General features: G+C 45.5%; 1 protein-coding gene across 4 annotated transcripts in view; it reads right to left on the bottom strand.

The window, feature by feature from the left end:
* RNF220 (ring finger protein 220) overlaps positions 1 to 14,504 on the bottom strand; it is a 162,568-nt gene that overhangs the window by 12,763 nt on the left and 135,301 nt on the right. For all 4 annotated transcript variants that reach the window (XM_048944356.1, XM_048944358.1, XM_048944357.1 and 1 more), the window contains 4 exons: positions 13,882 to 13,978; positions 12,788 to 12,874; positions 11,094 to 11,149; positions 9,320 to 9,398 (listed from right to left, as the gene is read on the bottom strand). In XM_048944356.1, the coding sequence (XP_048800313.1) occupies positions 9,320 to 9,398; positions 11,094 to 11,149; positions 12,788 to 12,874; positions 13,882 to 13,978 (319 nt within the window). The remainder of the gene's footprint in view (positions 1 to 9,319; positions 9,399 to 11,093; positions 11,150 to 12,787; positions 12,875 to 13,881; positions 13,979 to 14,504) is intronic.

Below are 14,504 nucleotides of genomic sequence, written 5' to 3' on the forward strand. Positions count from 1 at the left end.
CTGCAACCAGCTTACATATCATAAATACTAGAAACAGACTGGTTGATGCTTTGAAGGCAGTGTAAAGCTAAAGTGAGATTTCAGGAGCAAAGAAATTGCTTCTGGCCATATCCAACCACGCCTCCAGATGATGGTTATCATAATCACTACTTCATTGCAGAAGAGAAAGGCTAATATGCACAACTCACCGTGTGGGCACAGAATTTTAAGATCTGATAAAATCACAGAATTGAGTTGGTCTGGAAGGAACCTCAAAGCCCACCCAGCTCCAACCCTCTGCTGCAGGCTGGTTGCCCCCCACCAGATCAGGCTGCCCAGGGCCCCATCCAACCTGACCTTGTGCATCTCCAACGATGGGACACCCACAGCTCTCAGGGCAGCTGTACCACTGCCTGTCCACCTTTTTGTCCACGAGGATTCCAAAAGTCTTATCCACAGAGCTGCTCTCTGAGTTCTTCCAGTCTGCACTCATGTCTGAGACTGCTCAAACCAAATGATCTCCAAAGCACCAGTGCACACTCACTACCTATCATCCAGGACAAGGATGCTTTTCGTCTCCACTTTGGTGAAAGAACCCATCCTCCCTTTCAAGTCAGCAAGCACTACCTGCAGCACGTGCTATTGCTAAAATGATGGGGGGGTTCATCGGGGCAGATGTGTGCGAGTTCTGCTGGGGGATACACAGCCACAGGGCCAGATTCCTCACAGCAGCAAACTGCACAGCAAGGCTGCTGTCAGTAGGGCCGTGGCAAATCATACCAAGCAAAGTTTAGACCCTCTGTCCATGAGAATGCCAGCACTAAAAGCAAATCAGCTGGCAAGACATCAACACTTTAGGAGCTGGCTTCCCCTTTATTTAGCTAAAAATCTCATTTATCGGGTTTATTTGTTTTCAGACTAACCTCCTTTAAAAAGGCTGACTTATAATCCTGTAAAACATTGTCACGTGTATTGAGGAAATTGGCAAGGATGCTAATTTATTGTCCTCTAGGAAAAAAAAAAAAAAAAAAAAAGCCCTCTTTCCTTGATTAATGTATGTTTTTGTATTGTAAGATATTAAAGAATGTTGCTTCACCTGTAATTATAGAGAATAGTTTATTTTGGCAAAGCGCCCTGGCTTCTGGTTGCCAAGTTATGAATAATGCAATGTTCCCCATTCTAATTTCCGTGTTCTAAGTAGTGAATTTGGAGCGGGGTGCATGCAAGGGCGCGCGCACACACACGGTGCTGAGCCCCCTCCACCAGCCGTGCCTCTATTTTATACTTGCCTGCACAACTTGTTAATGCCGGCAGCTGCTTGCCAAGTTCAGAGTTTGATTCTGACTAATTTCATCTCGATGCAAACCAACAATGTTGTCTCTTCTTTCCCCACAGAAGAATTATTTCTCTTACACTTGCACGCACCGCCGCAATACCACTGAGGGGAGCTTACTGCTGCATTTTAAGCTGCATTTAGCTGGGACTTGGGTAAAGGTTCCCCAAAGAATTTAACGACAGAAGAATTCATTATGCTTTCCCATCTCCTCCGCCTCTACAACGCAGAGCCCAACAATGCCTCTACAGAAGCAGGAAGTAAATTCAGGGCTGGCTCTTTCTCTCTCTTTTTGGCCCAGGTTTCGCCAGGACACATGTGCCCAGCCCCAATCAAAACAGAGACAGATGGCACCGCTGATCATTCAGAATGGAAGGAGCCTCGGAGTCAGTGTGTTTAGATGCATTTGTAGGGCTATACGGTATCTGCCGGCCGCTGGGACTGATTTAAAAAGGCAGCGAGTGAAAGACTGAGCTTGCGCCAAAATTTTAACTGTGCCATTTGAGCAATTATGGTTCGACATGAAAGCTGGGAGAAAGAATGCATGGGTCATTCTGATCTCGATTTAGAGACGATGTCCCCTGTTTCAAAGAGGAAATAAATGCAATCCCATCGCTTTACTGGAGCAGCTTTGGCGATAAAGGAGAAAGCCACGCTACCAACGAGCATTCTGCTGCAGGTTTTACTGGGGCAGCACCGGCTGAATTAGAAAACAATTCTCTGAGCAAAATTCCTAAATGTAAATTACTGCACATCCTGTACAGTGATATGCCAACTCACTTTTCAAACGCATCCCTCATCCTGGTGGATCAGAAGTGCATTCCTAATAGACCTGTGAAGGTTCGCTGTGCCGTCTCAATACAAATCAGGGCCAGGGAAGGCAGGTGGTGAAGATGGGAAGTGCAGCTCTGCTCCCCAATGAAGAACACGGGTTGCAGGTTCCAGCCTACCGAGACTGCTTGATCCACAAGCAAACAAGCCTGGATTACAACCAAGCTCCACATACAGCTAGGCAGGCCTATTTCTCTACTGAAGGACTTAGGTCTGCTGTAACCCAGCATCCAACTGTGGTCTGGGGGTAGTCTGGGATTATTGGTAGCTTTGGCTGGATAATCAGGGCATTAAAAATGTAAAATATCCCTGAAGTGGAAGGGGAATAGCAGACTCCTAAGCCGAGCCTGTGCACAACAAAACGCCTTCTACTCCCATGGACTGCCTCCAAATGGCCAAAATAAACAGGAAATATCTATGCTACTACAGCACCACTTGGATTCATCTGCAGCCTTTTAAGGGCTTTACTGCCGAGGTGATACGCTTTCCAGAACCCCATTCATGAGCACTGATTGGAGGTGCACAAGGGCAGCGTGATAACACATCCTCCAGACAACTTCCTACAACTTGTGCTGCCTGGCCTAGAACTCTTACACCGCAACCGTTTCCTTTCACGGGGAAAGAAAGGATCAGAATTAGCATCATTTAAGGTAAATGCGCCTTCAAAAAGCAACAAGAGGCCATTGCACTTTAGTATCACATAACCAACTGTGGTCCCGGAGCTGGAAAAGGAAATCAGCAGTGGAGATGAAGGACAGGTCATGAGCTGGCTGTCCAAGGGAAGGGCAGGAACACTTACACAACTGGGTGGGAAACAGAGCTTTGGAGGGATAGAAACTGTCAGAAACAAAGAAGGAGAAGCAAATGGGTAAAATAAGATGAAGTAGCCACCGTGGTGGGCAGTGGGGAAAGACAAGCATCAACGCTGAAGTGAAGGCAAAAATCAACATGGTTTTTAAATGTTAATCACATTACTTGGTATTACATTGCTTGTACAACACCAATTACATTTTCTGGGGAGATCTTCACCAACCTAAACTAAATACAGCTTAAAACTGCTTCCTGCAGCAGTAAGCTCCCCTCTGTTGTATCAGAAATGTGCACGCAAGTGTAAGATAAATAATTACACACTCTACAGTGTCCCAGACACGGTTTAGCTGGGAAGTAATACAAACAGGTTTGGTTTTTTTTTTTTTGGTACTACTTCATATTTATATTTACTAACTATAGCCTAAGAAATGCATAAACTACCAAGAACCATAATCCCAATCATCCTGTTGTCACACAGCAGCTGGCAGAGCACAAACACTTACTGAGTCCTGCTGTAATAGCCAGTAAGTGCCAAAGAAAGCAGTAGCCCTATTAATGCCAGCACACAGAGAAGCTGTGCAGCCAGGGCTGCCCTCCAACAGATGCACAGGAGAGACAGCAAACTGGCAGTGGAAGGGGCACAACACGGCCCCTCTTCTGCTCTTCAAGGGAACATTCCCATCCAAACAAAGAACACAGCCTACATTAAAAATAATTCTTACTTTTCTCTTGAGCACCATGCAAACATTTCCTAAAAAAAGAACATGGAAACCCAGTCCCTGACTGTTAATTCTTACAGCGTAGGTAAGGGATGTGAACAAACAGTCACATCCTCAAAGTATTTTCAGAAGGGACACAGTAGGATCTAAAATGCTCCATCAGAGACACCGTTAAACACGACAGGCTAATTTTAGGGATGAGTCCTCTCTCTGACAAGCTGCTCACACATCTCAGGGCAGAATCCGTCTGCTAGAAGGCAGCTGGTTGTGTTTTATAAGCTAAAGTTTCTCTTACCTATGGAATAACTCCAATATTTCACAGGGAATCATCATCCATCTAACTGAAGTACCCTCTAACGGACCATCAGCCTCATATCCCCTTTGAAATAGCACAGCTGAGCACTTGCTGGGCCACGATTTATTTTTTACCTTCTGAGACATCTTGCTAACTCTATAGCTCAATAGTGACAGTCAAATTTCACACTGCGATAGCCCCCCATCGATTTTTCACTCCCAGGAAGCAACTCCACAAATTAAAGTTAACAGCATTTCTGAAACTAAGAAAAAAAGAAAAGAAAAAAAAGAAAAGAAGGAGGAGGGCAAAGAAACATGAAAGGCAAGATGCCTCAACTGCACCCGCAAGATAGGAAGAAAATTCCTTCCTGGGGTTTGAGCTCATGGTGGGATGAGGATGCTACTGCCACAAGAGCCACCCTGGCTTCAGCTCTAAAACATTGCAGACAAAAGCACCTCTTCCACTGCAGGAAGATGTCCAACATGTCTGCAAGAACTGTCTCCAAAGCATGAGTATTAGACCCTATCTCTGGATACAACTGTAGAACGGATACCACTGTCACACCAGAACCGAACTCTTCCTGTTAGCCTGCCTTGCTGAGCTTTGCAGAATCACAGAATCATTAAGGTTGGAAAAGACCTCAAAGATCACCCAATCCAACTGCCCACCTGCAACCAATATCACCCACTAAACCACATCTCAGTGCCACATCCCCACGTTTCGTTAACACCTTCAGCGACGGTGATTCTGACACCTCCCTGGACAGCCTGTGCCAGTGCCTGAACACTCTTTTCAGAGAAGCTTTTCCTAATGTCCAACCTGAATCTCCCCCGGTGCAATTTAAGGCCATTCCCTTTCATCCTGTCACTAGTTAACTGGGAGGCTGATCCGGTTCGTTAACTGCTAGCCCGAGAAGAACCATGACACTGACAGAATTTCAGCTGGCACAGTGGTAATCACATCTGAGATCATCACTGGCACATCTAGTTTCTACCAAACAGTTAAAGGAGGGAGCAGAAAACCCAGCACTCTGTTCACCACCAGAGCCTGAACACCCAATTGAGGGGATGAAGTAATGTGAATGTCTCACTTCATAAAAAAAGCCCAACATCTGCCCATGCACCTTTCCAACTCTGACCACCAGCACATACTACATTCTATTAAATTACTGACAGGAAGAACTAAAGCTTAAAAAATAAATAACAGATCTGGACAAGAGCCCTGAGACGCAGGCAGCACTCAGCCCAGCTTCAACAACCCCATGCCTCCCAAACCTCATCTCCAGTCTGTGTGGGCTGGTCTCAGCCTGGAGCCTCCTGCTGCCGATCCTCAGCCCCACGCTCCCCCCTGAGCACAAAGGGCTAGGTCATTAATGGCTTGAGGTAATTCTAAACAAATTTATCCTTGCTACAGGATTTTCTTGTCTACCACCAAAGCCTATTAATGGTGTGACATTACAGAGAAGGGCTGGGGAGTGCTTATCCTCCAGTGCAAATGCACGACAGCTTCTGCTTCCCTGTGACACAGTGGCTTAAGCGTGGCTCCTTGCCTCTGAGGCCTGAGCTAATCCTCTGGCTGCACGCTGGAGCAGAGGCTCCAGTCTCAACCTGTCTCCCCAGGAGCAGAGGCCCTGAGACCCAGACGCTGCTGTCTCACCTGCTGCTCTTTGCACGTGGAATCCACCCTACACTTTAATTTTAACTAATTCTCTCCCCCATGCTCCTGCAGCAGCCAACATTAGAGCCAATGCTTTCTGAACAGCTGCTCTGGAAAGAAGTGAAGTGAGGGGGAAGGGGAAGAAAGAGGAGACCAGAAAAATAGAATACAATTGCTTTTTGTCTCCCAGACCCTCTTTTTAACCCAACAAGCATCTCATCCAATGAAGCATGATGAGCATGAAGTGTTATATAAAGAAGATAATTATAAAGGGATTTAATGCTTGGCAGGCTTGCATCGCAAGGTTTATGATGGAGGTAGCGTACTCACTTAAACAGCCGTGTGTCCAGGCTTGGTATTACGTGGGCAGCACTGCTGGGGCCAAGTGGGATCAGAAACAAGATTTAAAAAAAAAAAAAGAAAAAAGAAAAAAAGAAAAAGAGCACAGCCCCTTCCCACTGAGGATGGCAGCTCCAGTCCCACCTCCTTCCAGTTCGGTCCCATCCCTGATTAATGATGTTGTCTTCCTGATTTATGACCCACCCCAACAGATTAGAGTTTCCCTCTTCAACCTCCCTCCCTCCCCCCAGAAGGCACAGCCACACTCCGCTGGAAATATTAGAGAATTATTAAATAAACATTCATACGTCATGTCTCTTCCCATACTGAGCTCATCGTAGTCAACGCTCAGCGGCCGGGGCCTGTTTGCTTTGGGGCTGACACCAACCAGCTGGAGTGATTCATGGAGAGGCTGGCTACAATGCTCCGTGCCATACATCATGCTCGCAGCGCTCCCTGCCCCGGCGGAGATAAACTGATCAACCACAACGGGCTGGAATGAATTTATGACAACACAAAATTGAGGAAAACAAATGGGAGGTGACCCAGTGGGCCACTAACCCAGACTCTCTCGCTGGCCTGCAATCTAGTCTGGTGGCAGAAAGCAAAATTGAACATTGGCACTCTGAATTAAGATGCTGGCTTTTAACCCCAGGGAACCTCGGCCTCAAAATGGCGCCAGGCCGCTGCGGGCAGCTCCAGGGCGGAGGAGGAGGAAGACTTCTGTGGGGAAAAGCGCTTCTGTGTCTGTTGCAGAGATGTGGGGTGGGCTTTTGGGCAATTAGGGACTGATTTGCTGACCGGAGCCGCATCTTGTGCCAGCTGAGCTCGGCCCATCTGCTGAGGGCCCACATGGCCTGCCTGCTCCCAGGAGCCTTCAGCACAAAGCACCCAGTGGTGCTGCCCAGACGCCTTCCATCGGCACAGAGATGAGGTTATGTGGGCCTGCAGTGCTGGGAAGGAGAGTGCCCAGCACATGGCTGCCACTCACAGTTCAGAGCTCACACTGATGAGCTCCAGTTCTCAGTGCTGACCTATCAGAGAAACACGGCTCTCCTCGCCTACATGTATTTTTGGCAGAGGGGAGGGGGAAGGAACATCACCCGTAAGAAGGAAGGATCGATATGCAGATCACTGCTAATTCTATTTGCCAACTGCCTGAACGGAGGGCATGGCTGAGACAGGTGGTCATGTGCTTCCCAATGCTTTGAAAAATGCTCATCAGATGCTACACAGTGCTTACCATGCCTATCAGCAATGTGCAGGTCTAAAAGCAAAAATTAAAGTTACAAGCAACAGTGTAAAGCGATGCTGCCGAAAACTTCCTGCAAGTGCCACCCAATACATGAAAAATGAAACCAATTTAGGTCCAGATTAAGAAACAGGAACTAGAGATGAATCAATTTAGCCTGTTGGGTTGGGTCGTCATATATCATGGCTCAGCAGTGGAGTGGGAATCAGACAGACAGTATGAAACCCTTCCCCCCCCTTCTGCAGGCTTCTAGCTCTGATCCCTGTTATCAATTAATTTAACAGAACCCCTCTACATAGACAAGCACACAGAGCATTCAGACTTCTTAAATGGCAGGACAGAAACTATTTATCACACACAAATCTCAAAGGAAAGGAGCAAAAAAAACAAAAATCCAATGAAACAACAACAAAAAACAGCAGTTAGGAAATTCTCCACCTGAAACACCATCTTGCCTTCTGAACCTCAGTGAAATAAAGGGCCTTAAATAAAAAGCCCTCCTTGCTTCTTTAAAAATCAGCATTATTGGAAAGACTCAGCAAGACACAGAGGTCCTTCCTGTAATTTCTATTGGGTTTTGCTGACCTTTCACACCTTCTGCAGCATTGAAGCTTCAGCAGGACAAGGCTATTGTGGAACAAGGCATTGTGTGCATATATACACACGCACACACACGTGCATGCAAAGACACACACACTCACTCACCCCCCCACTTCACAGCAGAGCTGGCACACGCGTTGTTTGGAAAGGATTCTGGGATCCTTCAAAAGGTGCTAGCTAAAGCCTCTTTGATCAGATTATTAAAGCTATGTCAATTTTATCACTTGAGCTCAAGTGTTCTGGAAAATGTCAAATCCTTTCAGCTCCTGCAGTTTAAAGATTTTCAATAGAAGTAGATCTGGGAGGGCGGAGGGCTGCTAGTCTGACAGGCAGGAGGCCTGGAGCAGTATCTGAGACAGAGGCTGACAGATCAGGGCAAATGGGATGCGTGTATTCTTGAGTCCTGGACACCAGAACACGTACAATAGTCGAGCTTGCGCTAAGGGCAACACTGTTTCAGTACTGACCTGCGAGCTCTCCTGCTCTGCGGTCTTTGGCCAAAGTCCACTCACCAAGTATCAAACGGCACACAGCCCATGTTTGGTATATGCCAAAAAATTGTCTTGCAAAAAGTGCTGAGACTGCAAAGCAGTGTTAAAGCTTCCTCTGCAGCAGGGAATTTCCTCAGCTATAACTCCTGATGGTGAACAAAAGCTTTGCCAGGCTGCCTGAACTATGAGACACCCCACAACGTGCAAGTGACACAAGCTTCTGCATCAGGACCACGGCAAGAAGTTAATTAACTACATTAAAGAATAGCTTTCTTTAAAGTCTTCATTTCAACATCAGGTTTTTCCCCATCCTAAATTATCAATATATCTAGCCCAAAGTGTAAATATTCCCTTCTTAAAACCTGCTTTTTCTCATGTCTTCCATTCAATTCAAGCTGCTTTACCTCTCACTTGATCTTGGGACGTTTTATTTCAGGCAATTACCAACTCAAAAAATCCCATAATTAACAGCCCATGGCAACAGTGGATAGCCTGCACTTGTATGCCTGGACTGCCAAATGATGCCTAAGCAGGACACCTCCTGAGCTTGTGGGAGGAAGCTGAGGAGGGAGGCTGTTACTCAATCACAAAGTGCAGAAAAAAAGCACTTTTTTTTCCTCTCCTATGCTGGAGGATATCCAGCTAGCAGAGAGGGAAAGGAAAGGAGATGATTGGGGCACCTGCATTATTGAACAGTCAAACACTGAGAGTCAAATTTCTGATTCGACTGGAAGGGTTGGTAAACATAGAATAAACATAGAAACTGAGAAATATTTTTGTTAGTAACCATACAGAGATATAATCTGGATCTTAATTCTCTCAGTGAATCTCCTGCCAAGTTATGGGACTGCTGGGATCCCCCTTGTTGGAAAGATGGAGGGTGGTACATGCAAGTACATTAGAAAAGACAGAACAGAGACAATGGACTGTCCTCAAAAACAGAGATAGATGAGAGTCAGTGGACTCCGTAGTTCTTAAACAACAAGAAATAAAAGCTATCCACTTTACACTCACTTTTCAATGTCACTGTTCTTACAGGTCTTCTGCATGGTTTCCTGTTTACTGCTTTCACCATTACTCGTTGAGGGCATTTCTGTTGAGGGAAGAACAGACAAATTATTAACAGAACAGGACATTTTACCACTGAGATGAAGTAGTCTAAGTTACAGTTTCAGAAGCAGAGGACTCTGGTGAGACATTTTCACGTCAATTTTTCAAGAGAGGAGACCAATACCACATAACCCTGTCTGGCAGGGAGGCCCTCTCCCTGCATAGCACAGTTCCACAAGTTAGGCTGAAAGTACAATATGTACCCTCTTTTCACTACAAACTGACTACCCTTGCAGATGTGCCAGCTGTTCAACCCAGGATGTAATTCAGAAAGGTTTGATGCAGCTGTTGCACCAAAAAGTACTTCCAGAAAGGTGACTACAGAGCAAACTTATCCAGCCCAGACTCTGCTCTCAACTTCCCCCTTTTTCCAAGACCCTTCAGGCACAGACAGGAAGAAAAATATATGCCAGTCAGTAGTATGACAGAACAGTCTGCTTGTGGCTCTCTTCTCAACCAGCAGTCCCATGGCTCCTCCCAGCACAGGAGGGGTGTGAGCCTCCAGGAAAGCTAACAGTCAGAAACAAGCCAGATGAACCATCCTGGGGCCAGTCCCTGGGCTGCAGGTTCAGCACCACTGCCTCATGTAAAAGGTATGAAGAAAACAGAGCTCATAGCAAGCACCATCAGAGCTGCTTCCTCATCACTGCTGTGGCTGCAGTTACTGAAGCTGAACACACCTACGAGCGAGTGAGCCTACATCAAAGAAAACAGATGTGATTGCCTACCCCACAGAAGCAAATGCCTGCGATAGATATCTTATGTTCTTCATTTAATCATCATGCCTTTGGCAAAACTGCTCCAACCCAACCCCCTCTTCCACTGACAGTCTCTTATGTCTTGTAGGTACTTTAAAAGCTGGGAATCAAAAGCCCAAAGCACTGCTGTAACAGAACAGGAAACAGAATCATTGGGACAAGTCTCTTCAGGTCACTGAGCTTCAGCTCCCTTCCTAAGGGAGCTAGAATAGCACTGCCCAGCTCTGGAAATGGATTTGGCATCTACAGCTGGAAAGCGCCAGGTTTTATTATTCTCATATTTCCACTGGGTTGCTGCTTACACTTCCAGTGCTGCTGGCATTAAATAAAACAAAGCAACAGCTGAATAGGTTTAACCCTCCACCCCTCAATTAATCATATGAGCTTCCAAATAATTTGAATTACTAATAATGTGAATTAAAATTTCACATTCACTCGCTTGCTCTGGAGTCTCTGCAACAAGTCACAAGGTAGCATAGATCCCAGAACCTCCAGCATACCCCTTTAAAGATGTGAAGATGATAAGCAGCTGAGGGGAAAAAAACAAAAGGCAACAGGTGCCTATATGGTTTAAACTCCTAACAGCTGAACAACAACATTACAGTCAAGCTCTGATGGCTCCCTCTGTGATATAGCAGTTTGTCTTTTAGCGACAAGACAGCAAGTCAATCCAACCCTGTCTCTATCACCATATCACTTACAGTTCCATTTTTGGGAACTTCCCCAAATTCACTGGCTACAGTTCACTGTGCTATAAATTAAGAAAAAAGATAACATAATAGATTGCACACACATCTGCTGGTACTGCGCAAGAGCACCTGTACCTAGCATTTCCCTAATTACTGGTAATTGGAAGATACAGAATACCTATCTGCCCTCCTGTAGCTAACAGATGAATTATTGACATGCTTAACACTCACCATCGCTGGCCCATTTAGAAAACTCCGGCGTTATTCGAGTACTGGGTGTGCCACCACTAAAAGAGAGAAGGGCAGAATGTTAAAGGTTGAATGTGGAAGATTTTGCTGCTTGGGAAAAGCCAGTGCTTCCGCCCACCAATCCAAATACATCTCTCCCAACACTTCTAACTATCAGTCTAAGCATCAAATGTGAGCTGCTGGCTTGCTGCAGGAGGTGTTTTTGTGTTAGCCCGCATCTCTACCAGTGAACTCCCAACCTGCTCTTCTAGCTGAGACCTCTGCTGAATCACACGAGGGTTGTGATGCTGACTGAAGGCTTGGGAATCAAATAGCACCTGTGACCTAAAGCTCGTTCTCGAATACCCAGCTTCAAAGATGAAAACCCTACCAGTGAACAGAAATCCTCCATGCTGCAATAGCTTCTTGCTTTAGAACTAACTGTATGCCATCACAAGCCCCATCCTTCTCATTTTCCCATTTGAAGAATGACAGCATTGAAGTGCAGACCGCTCCTGGCCCCATCCATTCATTTGCAAGCCAGTAACAGAGGCAGTAAGAGAAAGGAATCTTCCCAGGAGCCTGTATACTTGTGGCTGTATAACATTTCAGCTCTACGAGCTGTGACAGCTGTGCTCAAAAGGTAACACAGGCTTATGCTTCAGGGCATCAGCTAATTTACCTAATTTACTGCATTCCTACAGAAAGTTGCCCAAATTTCAAAGTGCTTTCACAAGCAACATTACCCCGTCTGCTTTACAGAGAGATGTGGAAAGACTTCATACAAACAGCAAAACATCTTAGGTGCAAGTCACATGAAGGAACTGGGTTTCCACATCTCACATCCTCAGTGGTCTCACTTAAGTGTTAAATGTCCACAGCCACTAATAAGGGACACTGATATCTTGTTACAGCGCTTCTTTTTCTTAGCTGTGAAGGGGCTTTAGCATCTCTCAGGCACGTCTGTGGTCTAGCACAGTTTGCAAAGTACTGAATGGATCAATGGTTTGGATCCAGTATGGCAAATACACACTTCTATGGAGTGGAACCTAATTTTGAACTAGTGTTTGTGACAGACTATGCAGTAAGAAAACTTCATTTCACTGCTCTATCAATCACTTCAACCTTGACCTCACAGGATCACTCTGCAAAAGAGACAGAGGGGTAATTTAAGCCCTGCTTTATGCAGGGCAGAGGGCTTAGAAAGCAATCCTAGCTCTCTGTTAAGACTCATTTTACTTGCCTGAAATGCTTCCCCAAGCGCCCTGAACGCTGTCTGCCTACATTCTTGACACATGCTTGTGGGCATAGCACTCATTCTGCCCAGACCTGCATGCAGGATTAATCTGTATACCCTGCAACACAAATATGATGCGATGAAATCATACCTTAGGTGCCAGTCTCCTAATACATGGCAAGGTGTGCACAAAGCCCTGACACAGCACAGGTTCCCCATGGCTAGAATCCACCCTTTGTCCAGCACTGCTCAGGGAGAAGATAGCAGTGGCTGGGCAGTGTAGTGGTTAAGGTGGGGAAGTGTGTGCAGGGAAGCTTTATGAGGCTGCACAGACAGAAATGGAGATCCACCTGTTACACAGTGGTTCTTTGTAAGACTCCCTTATGGTGGTCCTTTGGTCAAACAAACAGATACCTTCCACAGAAGTAACAAAAGCGAATCAGAAAGGCACAGCACTTACTTTAAAACAGCACCTCGGAGCGCCTCCCTCTCTTTGGCTTCACCTGGCTCTTCTCCAGTGCAAGGGATAACGTCTGCCTCTGTGTACCTGAGCACAAGGAGTTAAGAAACATACAGCCTTGCTGCAGACAATGGAAAGAATTCTGAGATGGCTGGGACACTATCTGGGTACAGAACGTATTCACATCAAACCTCAAAGGAACAGCAGCTGGTATCTATGGAGAGGCTTGCTTTTAGATTCTGGATAACAGTTTTGTTTTAGGTGGAAAGATACAGACAAGTCCTTAGACAGCAACAAAACCACAGCTTTTCAGAAGAGGAAAACCAATTCCTCAACCTCTAAAAGTGAAATCTGCACAACTCTACTATTTCTGTTTGAAGTATGGAGATCAACCAGCTAAAGCTAGATGCTTTGGTGTTAAAGACCAGTTCAGATCTGAACACAATCTAATTCTGTAGATTTATATTCCCTCTCAACACAGCTATGTCGATGTCTGCCTAATACCCTTGTGGGAAGTCCTCCTTGATGGCTGCACAGCTGCTGTAGGGCAGAAGTTCTGGAGCTGTGTCTGAAGAGTCTGGCTCCCAGCTGGAGTTCCAGAAAACTGCCCCTAATGAAGCATCTAACAAAAGGAATAAAAACTTATTCTCACAGTTACAGCTGCAGGTGAATAATGCTCAAAATATTCACTGCACAAAACCCCTGAAATCAAACAAACATCTTGTGGAAAATAAACTACATTTCTAACCACAAAGCAGGAAAAGCTACCTATACAGAAGATGCTTGGACAGACACAAAAGTTAATATCACTTACGAAATACAGACTGGAGAAACAGTAGTTTTGATCTCCTTCAACATCTCATACAGACTTCACTAACAAGATCTGAAATAGTTCCGCATGTATACAAGGACCTCAAAGAGAGGAAACTGAGAATCCCTATTAGCTCAAATAATGGGGTAACTGGGGAAGGTGGTGCCCTTTCTAGTATGGCTGGACACACTGCCCAACACTACCCAGAGCAGTGCTACATAAGCACTGGCTGAAGATGGATCTCTAGGCTCCCTGTCAGTTATAAGCCTTTCAAAAACGATACTGTGGTTTCCCGTATTCGAGTGTGTCGTCCCCATCCACATCCAGGTCTGCGTCGCTGTCTGGATTCTCTTTGCCGCTGCACATGATGAACCCAGAACCTGGAAAATAGAACAACAGAATGTGCTGGTGAGCATTTGAAGTGGAGACCAAGCAAAGGAGATCTTCTAAGGATAGGGGTACCAGCCTGCAGGTCATCCTTTACTCTGAACGGGCTCACAAAAGGTATCATCATTTAAAACAAACAAGCAAACAATGCATTCAGGGTTTTTTTAAAATTATTTAAAATGTTTAAGAAAAGCAAACCTGCTTCTAAGAAAACATCAGACTTCAGTCATTAGCAGCCCCTTATGAACACTTCCTACGTGAGCAAATTCTAGTACAAGTCAACAGGAGTCCTGTACTTCTAGCAAGAGTTGATCACACACAAGCCCAGTCCCAAGCAAGAGGAAACGATGCCAGCTGTGCAAGTACTCCTTTCTAGCAGTATATAGATTTATTTTGGTTCCAAAGCATTCTGTTGACTGTGTTACAGCTGGTTGTAACCAGGTTTCTTTTAACTGAATGCAAGCACCTACAGAAGATGGATCTTCACTTGCTATTTACTACCTGAAGATCAGTAATAGG

The sequence above is a fragment of the Lagopus muta genome, chromosome 5 (assembly GCF_023343835.1).
Source record: "Lagopus muta isolate bLagMut1 chromosome 5, bLagMut1 primary, whole genome shotgun sequence".
NCBI classification, from domain to species: domain Eukaryota; kingdom Metazoa; phylum Chordata; class Aves; order Galliformes; family Phasianidae; genus Lagopus; species Lagopus muta.